The sequence below is a fragment of the Mchenga conophoros genome, linkage group LG12 (genome assembly GCF_057382185.1).
Source record: "Mchenga conophoros isolate Kocher_MC1m ecotype Shallow Benthic linkage group LG12, M_conophoros_male_GT1.1, whole genome shotgun sequence".
Classification (NCBI taxonomy): Eukaryota; Metazoa; Chordata; class Actinopteri; order Cichliformes; family Cichlidae; genus Mchenga; species Mchenga conophoros.
The window spans coordinates 34,150,950-34,162,504 of NC_140537.1; the positions used below are offsets into that span (position 1 = coordinate 34,150,950).

General features: G+C 41.2%; 1 protein-coding gene across 1 annotated transcript; it reads right to left on the reverse strand.

The window, feature by feature from the left end:
* Positions 1 to 1,529: 1,529 nt before the first annotated feature.
* Positions 1,530 to 6,342, reverse strand: mymk (myomaker, myoblast fusion factor). The gene is made up of 6 exons (XM_085293191.1): positions 5,993 to 6,342; positions 5,759 to 5,873; positions 4,469 to 4,617; positions 4,054 to 4,170; positions 3,753 to 3,893; positions 1,530 to 2,495 (listed from the first exon to the last, which is right to left on the reverse strand). Exons 1-6 carry the CDS (start codon positions 6,125 to 6,127, stop codon positions 2,286 to 2,288), a joined length of 867 nt encoding a protein of 288 aa, XP_085149317.1. The 5' UTR covers positions 6,128 to 6,342; the 3' UTR covers positions 1,530 to 2,285.
* Between the last annotated feature and the right edge of the window lie 5,213 nt (positions 6,343 to 11,555).

The following is an 11,555-nucleotide window of genomic DNA, read 5'->3' on the forward strand; positions in this document are numbered from 1 at the left end:
CTCTGGTGTACCTGAGGTCTCTTAGGTGGAACATCAGTGTCCATGTATTCAAGAAGCAACACTGTGGCATTCACTGGCTCTCACTTATATGTAATTAATTAATTAATTAGAAATTTATGAGAATGCATCAGTTTGTAAGAAGTCATAGTTACACACTAGTCAAATACTTTTTTTTACAGTACTATTTGTTACATCTTGATGGTTAATTTTCCATTTAGCCTAACCACGCCATACTTCAACAGAAGGATTAGATCTGATTGTATCACAGGTGATCGGCAGTGGAGATCTGTTGTGGCTGCAGCTCTGTTGTTGTCTCTACGAGGCAGCTGACCTCGCGGCATTAACAGCAGCTGTGGCAACAGCTGACGCAGAGAAAGGACCTGTGGCACAAAGGCTGCTGTCTCACCACAGAAAGTACAGCATAGCTAAAATCACAAACATACCACACATACCAGAGTCTGTCACAGTCGCTTCACGCCGTCCACTCTGGTGTTTAATTGGATCTAATAAAAACTAATAATGCTTATTATTTTCGTCAGCATTTTTAATTCTGGGAAAAGTTGTGCTTTCTGGCCTAAAAGTGCTAATTTCCATTTGTCATTACATTCCAACTGACGTTAAAATTCCACTCTGCCGTGGAGTGTGGTCACGCTAATGTCAATCAAGGCTTACAGTGATGATTGTGATCATGATCGTGAGCTGGCGGACTGAGGTTCAGACGATGTGAGTGTGTATGATCCACATCACCCGAGAGTCTGTAAAAAGCTCAGATTTACTTGCATTCTGTAAATGTTAGGCCTTGTAAAGATTAAAATTCAGGTGGTAACTTAATGTATAGAGTTTGTTAGCTGGATCAGGGATTGTGAATAGTGTAAAAGCATTCACAAGTGTAGTCATACAGTCTTGAATGTGTGTGGGCTCTCTGCAGAGCAGTGTGGCACAGACAGTGGTTGTAAAGGAGCCGAGAAGTGCTTCACGCTTGTGCAATAAAAGGCTCAAGTTACTCTCCGCTCAGGGCCGGGATGTGCAGCCAGCCAGGAGGTGCCGGTGGCCCAGCCAGCCAGGTTTCTGAGTCCAGACAAAAACACCTTTCTCTGGGCACAGGAGCTGGCGGCTTGGCCCCAGCTCAAAACATTCCCTGGTGGAGGGGAGGTACATTCTCTGTTTTGTCTAAGATACGCTGAGCACGTTTGTAGTCTTTGGGTAGTATTTGGGGCAGGTGACGTGCTTGGACGCATGGCTCCTTGTACTCCTGAAGTGAAAGCAGAATGGGATATGTGGGACTGGAATTAGATTAGTGCTGCTAGACTGAAGAGATCCTTGAAGTATGTGCCATTCAGGGCCTTTGTCAATGATTTGCTTCTGTAAAGTACATATCACTGCATTATGAGAAAGAGACTTAAAGTTCCACCAGGTTCATAAAGACAAGTTACAGAGTCCTGACTTTTTATTTTCATTTAGAAACATTATAAAACAAAAACTCTTCATACGAAGTATTGAACTTTTCATATTATAATAAATAACAGTATATTACACATGTTCAAATATAGTCAAAGCTGTCCAGTCAGAGTCCATCTGCACCTCCAGAAACACATTGCACTTCAGACTGATGTCTGGGCCTCTGCTTTGCGTCACTGATGCTCCACATGACATATTTGGCACCTCAAAGATGCATAAAATGCTAAAAGGTGCTTTACAATCTTATAATTCTCACAGGCCACGTGGTTCCTTTCCTTGAGAGAGACTGGAAAGAGAAAAGAGGAGGGGAACAGGGCAGACAGAGGCGAGCAGACGAAGGGTCTCCCCTGAGGAACATTTCTAAAGACAATTGATATATTTTGGAGAGATAAACCATCTGCCTGTTTGTTCTTCTCATAAATTTTCCAGTCAGTTTTACTGGCTTGTCTCAGCCACCGTCTCCCTGTTCGTGCTGCGTGTGTTCTTTAGTAGCGTGCTGCCTGTCCTCAGCTTCAGACAGCTGGGTTTTTTATCGGGTCTCTGAGGGCACCAGAGACCTAATTCTGTACTTTTTTTTTCTTTATCTGCTGGTGGATTCCTAAAGTCGCTGCTGACCTTAAATAATCTACCAGCCAAAAATGATTTCTTGGAGTAGAAGGGAACATCCACATGATTGTTGGTTTCCTGCTGAAGTAGATTAACTTACCAGCCATATACAAGTCTATCAGCATTCTGTCAGTTATTTGGTGATTTTCCAGTTGACCTCTATCTACGCCTGATCTTCTCCATGAAATTACGCACACTGACATGTAGGTATGTTTTTGGGTTCACTTCCAGCCGTTCATCTCTTTGAGCTTGCTGATACTGGTCCCTTTGACAGGTGTGGATGGAGGGGGGTTATAAAGAGGCAGGGTGGGGGTGCTACAGCCTCGTGCCCACGGCTTTTCTGTGGGGACCGTCCACACAGTCCGAGATGACTTCTTTTTCGGTTTGTCTTTCTTGTCTTTCTTCTCTTTAGAAGAACCGGGGGACATGGTCTGCAGTAAGAATAATTAGGCAACAGGATTAGAGCAAAATTAAGGACATGAGCTTAAAAAAGCTGAAATTATCACCTCCAAGGCTGTCAAACACATACAGCTTTCTTGCTGGTGTTCAATAAAGGCTTTTGCGGGTGGCATTTATTTCGAAGGTAGTGGCACATCGGCCCCCTTGTCAAAAAACAATAACACATACTCTGATACACTTGTCTGTGTACATTCTCATTCATTGAGGTCGTTTTGAGAGCCTTAAAATAAAAGGCAAATTGACTTCTGTAGGTGTTTGAAGAAGTTGCAAAGCAAAGGAAGTCCAGTTTCCCTCTTTTTTCATACTCTCATGACTATAGGCTTTTGGATTATCCCAGAAAATAAGCTCATTGGAAAAAAAAGTATATACTTACAGGTTTTGCTCGTCAGTATATTCTCCCCATTCTGTCACTACTTTCTAATACATGATTTTTTGAAGCGTAAAAACCGTCCCAAGAGGTAAAATGCTAATCACGGGTGATAAACAGCCTGCATTTAGCTGCTCAGCAAACACCTTCTTGGGGACATATAAAAGCAGTGGCGTATTTATGGCCGTATTTCTATTTTGTACAACAACATAGAATAAAAATGTCGTGTTAACCACAGACCTTATTTACGGGAATGAACATAAAGTCATTGAAAGAATCAGCCTACTCTCGTAAGCTGCTCGCTTACACTGAAGTTGTATTTTGGCATCTGTGGCCTGGTGCTCTGTTTATAGCATTATTCAGACAGGTCTGTCAAAGTCAACCAGAAACCTAAAAACCCGTCAGTGGCACCACCGCCAAAATAAATGGTAAATAGACTGTTCTTAAATAGTTTTCTGCTCTGCTTGAGCACTCAAAGAGCGTTATACTACAAGACTCATTCAAACAGGCAATCATAAGAAGCACTTTTTCTAAGTGTAGGAGCTTTCTGTCATACACATTCACACTCCAGTGAACATATTAGGAGCAACTTGAGGTTCAGTGTTTTGCACAAAGATACTGTGGCATGCAGACAGGAGCATCCAGGAATCAAACCACCAACCATCCGATTGCTGGATGACCTGCTGTACCTCCTGAGCCACACCCACATTCTCTACCATTGTAGAGAAACACATCTCATAAAACGCCTTTGTATTGCACCCCAGTATAAGATAGACCGGAACAAGCTCATTTTACTTTAAGATGAAATAACTGAAAGTCTCATTACTACAGGATTTCTATAGTGTATATAAATGGAACGTACACAGCAGCAGAGGGTGAAGCAGCTGAGCTTAGCAGCGTTCTCTCCCGTCCCTGCATAGCGGTTCTTCTTTGGCAGCAGCAGCACGAAGGAAACAGCCAGAGACAGATGGTAGAAGCTGTGGACATAGGCGTAGTCCCACTCCTGTGGAGTGAAAACATCACACTCTTTCAGTATGTAACCGGATATCGATGAACAACACAAAATGTTGTGACAGAAGATAAAACCTCAGACTCTTTAAGTAGATGTTCTAGTATTTTGTATGTTTTTATTAAATATCTGTTTGTGATTTGGCGGCAGTCACCTCAAAGTAGAAGCGCAGCATTAGAGCGAGAGCACCGAAGCAGCAGCCTGGACCGACCTGCTGCGTGTACACTGTCTTCTCCGGATAAACCGCCCTCAGCTGCTTCATCTTCTGCAGCTGCAACAGCAGGAGTTCATCACAATCATATTCACACATCAGACTTCACACAAAAGAAAAAAGAGAAAGTGCAAAAGGCGAAGAAGAAAGGTGCAGGGGATAGCAAAGAAAGGAAAGAGTACAAGGAATGGATGGATTAGTTGAAAAGAAGAAGAAATACACAAGAGCACATTAGATAACAGCAAGGGTGAAGTTATTCAAGGTGGAGATAATGAATAAAGAGGGAGAGGAGGAGATAGAGTAGAAGAAACACTGAAAAATATTTGAAATATACGTTGCCATTTTTTTTGCCACTGACCCATTTGACAGTAATGATGAAGACAGCTGATCCGATTGGCCCGGAGTAGATCCCGTAGCCCCAGCGGTCCTGGTAGATCCTCACAGCGATGGTTAACACTCCAAACATAGTCATAGTGGAGCGCTGGGGTTCATCAAAGTCACCCAGAGCTGAGACAAGCAGATGAAGGATTTCAAACTCTTTCCCTCATGGATAAAATCATTACACTGCAGAGGTGCTGCACTGTTTGCCAAGTAGGGATTACAGATGAAGTTTATTCTCTTGTTGGGCTAAATTTGATCAATTCAGGACCAAAATTTCACTAATACATGGATAGGAACTGCAAAATTTCATAAAACCACTGATGTGAGGTGTGAACAATATGTTCAGATTGAAGTGTATAAGGAAAGAAGACTAAAAAGGCTGAACTGAACATTTCCTGCAATGTTTTTACCACCAACTGTCTACAGAGTTTGGTTTACGAAGTCCTGTTGTGAAGCATGCTACATTTTATCATACTTTTTTACTCTGATAGAGACCGCAAATTACAAATTCTTTCTTAAAATTAGCTATAAGGTCCATAAACTCTTCAGGAACATTGTAAAGACTTTGTTTGAATTTAACAACAGACCTGATTTTCTTAAACTAAGAAAAAAAGGTTTTAAGAATTCTGAAATTAGTAGAAGAAATCATCAGCAAATGCAGTTAAGTACACAATTTTAAAATAACTAAGGAAAGCTACAGCACAGTTTGTCAGCACTATTAAACATTAAAGGTTTTATATAAATAATTTCAAGATTGAAAACAGTCTGAATGCGTCCTATCATGGTTCAAGACCATCTTGCAAAAGAAGTTCTAATTTTAAGAATTTCCCTTCCTGATTAAATGAAGGTGACAAAATGAAAATGGATCAATATTTTACTGGCAGCCTTCCCACAGACACAGGAGGACCCCATCAGTTAAATCAGCTGTCAGGGCATTTGGCTCTTAGCAGCATGTGATTTAAAGCCCTTGTTGCAAAACCTCTGGGGGATCAGGTGGGAGTTAGAAGCAAATGTATTTATGTCTGTGTGTGCAAGTCTTCATGAGCACTTGTGTGCAAAGCCTGAACATGTGTTATCACCAACTGCTGCAAACCGAGCTTGTTTTTCATCGCTTGCTTGTGTCCTTTAAAAATCTGGTACCGAAATAGAATGTAGTGAAAAAGATCAATCCAAAAAAACATATTTGCTGTATAGAGATACATGTCGAAATGTTGAATACTGCTATTAACTAGTCAAGCCAGAACACTTTCTGTGTAGCAGGACTCACCTATAAGTGTGACCCACATTGAGAGTGCAGTGCTGTAAACACTGAAGTACTCCAGGATGTCGTATCTCATGAAACACAAGATGGAGAGACCTGGCCCATCACATGCATGGTAGATCTGCAGGAATACAGCATTCAGGAGGTCTATTAACCACTCTCACATCATCCTATTCACAGTTCAACACAGCTAACTGCTTGTCAGGTCATTGAGATTAAAGAACAGCAACAGTTTCTCACCGCAGTGAAGAACATGGTGAAAAAGTAGACCATGGCCTCCATGTGGAAGCCCCTCTTGGCGGCCACGCTGGCTGTAGGCAGGAACACCAGGCTGCTGACTGTAGGGAGCAGCATCTTGGCAATAAATGCACCCATGGCTGCTGAAGGGATGGTCGACTCAAAGCTTGTAGATGATAGTTTATCCTTTAAGCCTCAAAGGTTCTTGAGTCTTTGGCAGGTAAAATTAAAGTTATCCAAAGTTCAATAAAGTGTGAGATCAGATGGTACAGTCCTTGAGTGTCTTATGTCTTTCGGTGTGTGAGTGAATGAGGATGCTTATACAGCACACACTCCCACGCAGCATGAACACACCCAGCTGTCCACTTTGGCCCTTTAAAGTTTAAATGTCCGCGTGGATGGCAGGTCCACTGAGGCCTGTATGTGCAGTGTCATCGCTGGTCAGCTGTTTGCATACCAGTGCAACATGGGAGGGGCTGTGGGCAGGGTGAGAGCCATCATAACATAATGTAGCATATCTATGGACTATTTGAAACCAGGACTGGACACTAAGTGGTTGTGAGTCAACTTGAAGTTTAGGCTGGAATGAGCAGACGTCCAGCTGAGAGACCAATCCCAAAATCTTTATTGTGGTTAACTTGTTCCAAAGATCTGAGTCGAATCCACATTTGTGCAACTTTATCTAATGATATCATCCCAACACAACTCTCGCACAATGTGACCACCTCCCCTCACAAGGCCTTCACATAACTATTGGTGGAAAGAATGGCATCTAAACCCCCTTGGATTTAAAAAAAAAAATCCATGTAAACATCTTCTTTTGCTAACTGCAGATCATTTTTGATTAAATATGATGCAAGTTTTAGAAATCTGACTCATCTCGTGCTACCCTCCATCACCACCTTCTTAACTTTGCAAATTTAACTTAGTGTCTATTCCTTATTTTGCTGTTTTTATTTTATGTGAGGAACCCTGTGATTTTATTTTGAAAGGCTCTATATAAAGAAACGTACTTATGTCACACCGTTTTAAAAAGCCTTGGAAACAATCTTGCTAAATGCATTATTCAGGACTGCATCTATCTTTATGTGATGTCATTCAAAGACCACTATGTCTGACTATGTCTCTCCTCTGAACCTTCATTGTTGGAAGGAGTCCAAGTTAGGCACAAAAGCATTTTTGCTAGGGTCTTTTCTTTTCTTTTTTTAATAAAGCTTTATTAATAAGTTTTTGTGCAGTTAACAGCATCCCGAGTGAAGTGTGTTTTCCATTTGCTTTAATCTCATACATCTTTGCAGTTTTTTAGTTGAAATTCATTAAATATAACTCCAAAATTGCTATCTTGCAAAGGGAAGATGGCAACCAGCTCTAGTAATGCATCCATACACAACCGTACCACAGAGGACACGTGGGAAGGAGACTTTCTTACCAGAACGGATTAACTTCCATCTCCAATCCAGCTTTGCTTTCAAAAAGCACTTTCTCAGAAGTGCTTCGAGGTCAGTCTGGTACTTTCTATCAGCTGGGATGATTGGAAAATATGTACATTTGGTGAGTCCAGGTCTCTTCAAACAGCATGTTTGCAGACAGTTTGTATTTTTTTCTTGTCCCTTACTGTGAGGGAGCAGACTTCATAGTCAGCTCTTCTCTGCGGTTGCTTTCCTAGTGAATTAGTCTCTTTAGATGACCATATTTCTCCAGTGAAATATTGCATCCGATAGCAATAGTTGGCAGTTAACCTCACTAACATATTAAAAACTACAAAGAATATGTTGCTCAGTGAGGTTTAAACAAACCAACCATTTTTTCTGAATTAGATTTTAACCAAGTCTGGAGTCTCACTCTAAACCAACACATGAAATCTGTTGAGAAACAGCTGTCATATGTTTCAGCGTGTTGCGGCTGTGCGATGTGGCATTGAGCCGACCCTGCTGAGGTCCTCCCATTAAAGTAAAGACATTCACCCGGCTCTGGGTATGGTGGTAAATACTTCTGCTGCTCTGGAGAATCGTCTGTTTTTCTGGAGAATTGTCATTATCTCAACATGACTCAAATACCAAAACATAAAACTCACTTTTAGTTTTTCTCTCAACTGACTGTGCTGCTGCTCTCCTGCCAGCCGATCTTTTTTTTTTTGTCTGACCTAATAAAATGATATAAAATGTATTCATTCGTAATATAAAACAGGTAGTTCTAGCTCAAAATCTCTCTCTTTATTCAAATATTTCACAACTTGCAATAGCAGTAAACTCAGCAGGGGTAGTCTGCATCGTTAGGAAGCCAAGCATATACAAAAAAACATCAGCTCTTTTTCTAGCCATACATTTTCTTCATCGCTCGCCCAGTTAAGGGTCACCGGGGGGGTTGAGCTGGATAGATTACTGGGTTAGAGGGAGGATACACTCTGGACAGGTTGCCAGTTCACCTCAGGATTAACACAGAGGGCTAGACAACAATCACATTCTCACTCAACATTTAGTCAATTTAGGATCCCTGACTAACCTAAAAGGCATGTCTGTAGACTGTGAGAGTCATATGCGACTAAGAAACCTACTGGAATCAGACCGCAGACTGTGCAAACTTTAAGGACTGTAAAGTCATTACCAGGAGTGTGAAAACAAGTTTTTAAGCCCTTTTTAGAACAAAAATCTGAAACATTTTTAAGCATTTTCCTTTTTTTCCATTCATCAGTCACTCTATGCATGCAGTTTTCATTTCATTTCATTTATTTATTTATTTCACACTTAGTACAACAGATCAAACAAACCAACCACACTTTCTATCAATAAAGCACTACAACCATGTGTGAAAAGGAGCAGGAAGAAGGAAATATTCTTATTAAACCCTGCCCCCTATCTACATTCCAACTTATATTACAAGTGGGCACCAAAAATCAGGGAACAAACTAATACTAACATTTATCTCCGGTCCTAACCCAAACCAAACAACAAATTTACAATCAGAATATACCTCTCCACATAGTAACAAGGAGAAACTAAACATCTTCTACTTCCGCTGAAATAAAGTTAATTTTGATCATAACTAAAGTAACAGCCCGAGAAACTACCTGGAGATCTTAAAGATGGCATTTGAGTGTCGAGCTCTGCTTGTTGACAGACTTTGGCTTGATGGTTGGGTGTAATGCTTTCCAAAATAACCCGTTACTGTAATCACATTACATTTTTCTTTAATACAGTAATGTAATATTTTATTGTACTAAATTCAGTAATCACATTACATTACGATGGTTTTTCAGCTATCTGTTTGCCTGGCAGACAAAAACATCCTTCAGACTTGTGCTGCTCTTGTTTTTGTGCAGCGAGCAGGACAACAGCAGAGAACTCAACCAGTTTTTATTATATGAAAGAACAAGAGCACAATGGTAAAGTGCAAACTACGTCCAGGACAGAAACAACTGCATCATACACAACACTGCGTCTTTGCATGTCAACAAAAAGCCAGCAAAGAGCTCAGAGGGATATTCAGAATCAGGATCAGAAATACTTTATTAATCCCGAAGGAAATTATAGGTTACAGCAGAGTGCATGATCATCTCAGCCTATCAGGCTGATCTTCAACAGGTAACGAAGCCAGCGATGAGCCGGCTTGTGCCACTGTAGCCACCTTCTGCCTATAAATGCTTCTTAAGTAGAATCACTGTGGCGATCGCTTTGAAGTGACTTTGGCTGGTTTTCTGTTGCTTTGTGTTGTTGTCTTTGTGTTCATACAAAACACTAAAAGAAAGATCACATGTGCCAGGATAGGGATTTGTGTCAGTGTGGGAGTGATTATGCATTCCAGGTCATGTAATGGAGTAATCCAAAAGTAATGTAACAACTGCTTTCTGTGAGTAATTCAGTAACATACTCCACTACTTTTAAAACGTAATGTGTAATACAAGTAACAATGAAAACAATGAAACCAAAGAAAAGCTTTCATGGTTTTTAAAAGAAGACTTGAAATGCACAGTAGAAAACATGCCTGACAGCTCATCTTCCCAAATATATAAAAAATAAAAGACATTTCTTTTGAAATTGAGCTGAAGAGACTGCAATCTGACCTGGGAACAACTAGATCCCCAGAACGATCGCAGTAATCGATCACAGCCATGTCATTTTTACGGCACACGATCTAATCAGATTAATGAATGTTTCAGCCGAGTCAAAGCTCTGTGTAGAAACTTGAGCACCAAATAAGGCAGATTTCTGTTTGCCTCCTCAAAGCGAAGCCATATTTGACTTCTCTCGGCATTGTTGTTCCCAGAAAGAATTTCAGCCTGAACGTTTCCCCTTTAGCAGCAAGGCAGCAGCTGGTGCTCTCCTGTCAGCTGCTACACCTGCTGAACGGCACAAAGGGTGCAGTATTGCTGAGGGCTTTCACCACACGCCTCAGATTCTCGGAGTGCTTCAGTAACCCGAGTCGCCTCACCACGCCCTCTGCCGGGAACTGCACACTCTTTTCCAAAAGTGTCTGCAATCTTTGTGGCCACTCTAACATATGAGTGTTGAAGTAATGAGTACCTATTTAATTAGGTGCAAATTAAATGTGGGTCAGTCTTTGTAACCTTTGGCTTCCCACTGCAGGACCCAGCACAGCTTCATTTTCAGGGAGAACAATGTGTGTCTTCAACTCACTTTGTTGAAAAGTTGAAAACGCTGTACTGGATTAAACTGAGGCAGCAAAGCAAGTTTTCATCATGACCACTGCCAGTGGCAGAAAGAGTCAGATGGCCTTAGCTGACCCTGAACTGAGCCCTCTCTCACCCTCAAAACAGCGGTCAAAAGGTCAAAGAGGCCACTCCATATGAAGAGCTGACGGCCGAGAGCTGATCACTGCAGATATGTGAATGTGTCGTTTAAATGATGTAATCATTTCTCCCAGGAGGCAAAACTGTGCTGCACTTGAAAAGCACTGAAATAGATCATCTTCATAATCAGCATGTATTTGCATTTCATGAACTCCCCTCTATAGATTTATTCATTAACCAAACTCACTCACATCACAAACAGCTGATTAAATATCTAAGTCAGGAGAATGCCAAAAAACTAATTGAAGTGGTTTAGTCGAATTTCTACTGAGTCAAATTTGCATTTATTTTTTAATTTTGGCGGTTTCTGTCCTCCATGTAATGTCAATAGGAATTAGGAAGAGCTGAAAAAGCCCTTCTAATGCAGGTTTGAGACTTACATGCCCATGAATGCACAGTTTTTGGCAGCTCAGTGTGAGGACCATTAGTTCTTCTTGTTGAGGAGAGTTTGTGGCCTGTGGTGACTTTCACTTCAGCACCCCTCTGTCTAAACACGGCGGGTTAGTGTGGGAATGCAGGCCAGACTTCCTGAACGCATCTGAAAAAACAACAGGCTTCTTTTTGATTCAGTAAGGAATAGCTGCGACCTCTGACCCCTGGGCCTTCTTTTCCAAATAACTGGAGGTGCTTGAGTTTTAGTGAGCCCAGTCACCGAGGACAAATGGAAAGCAACTTCGAGAGATTTCTTCAACACGCTGCTCGTGTTGTTTTACTTTGAGAGCTAATGTTCACCCCAGACTAATGTATTTTGACTCTTAC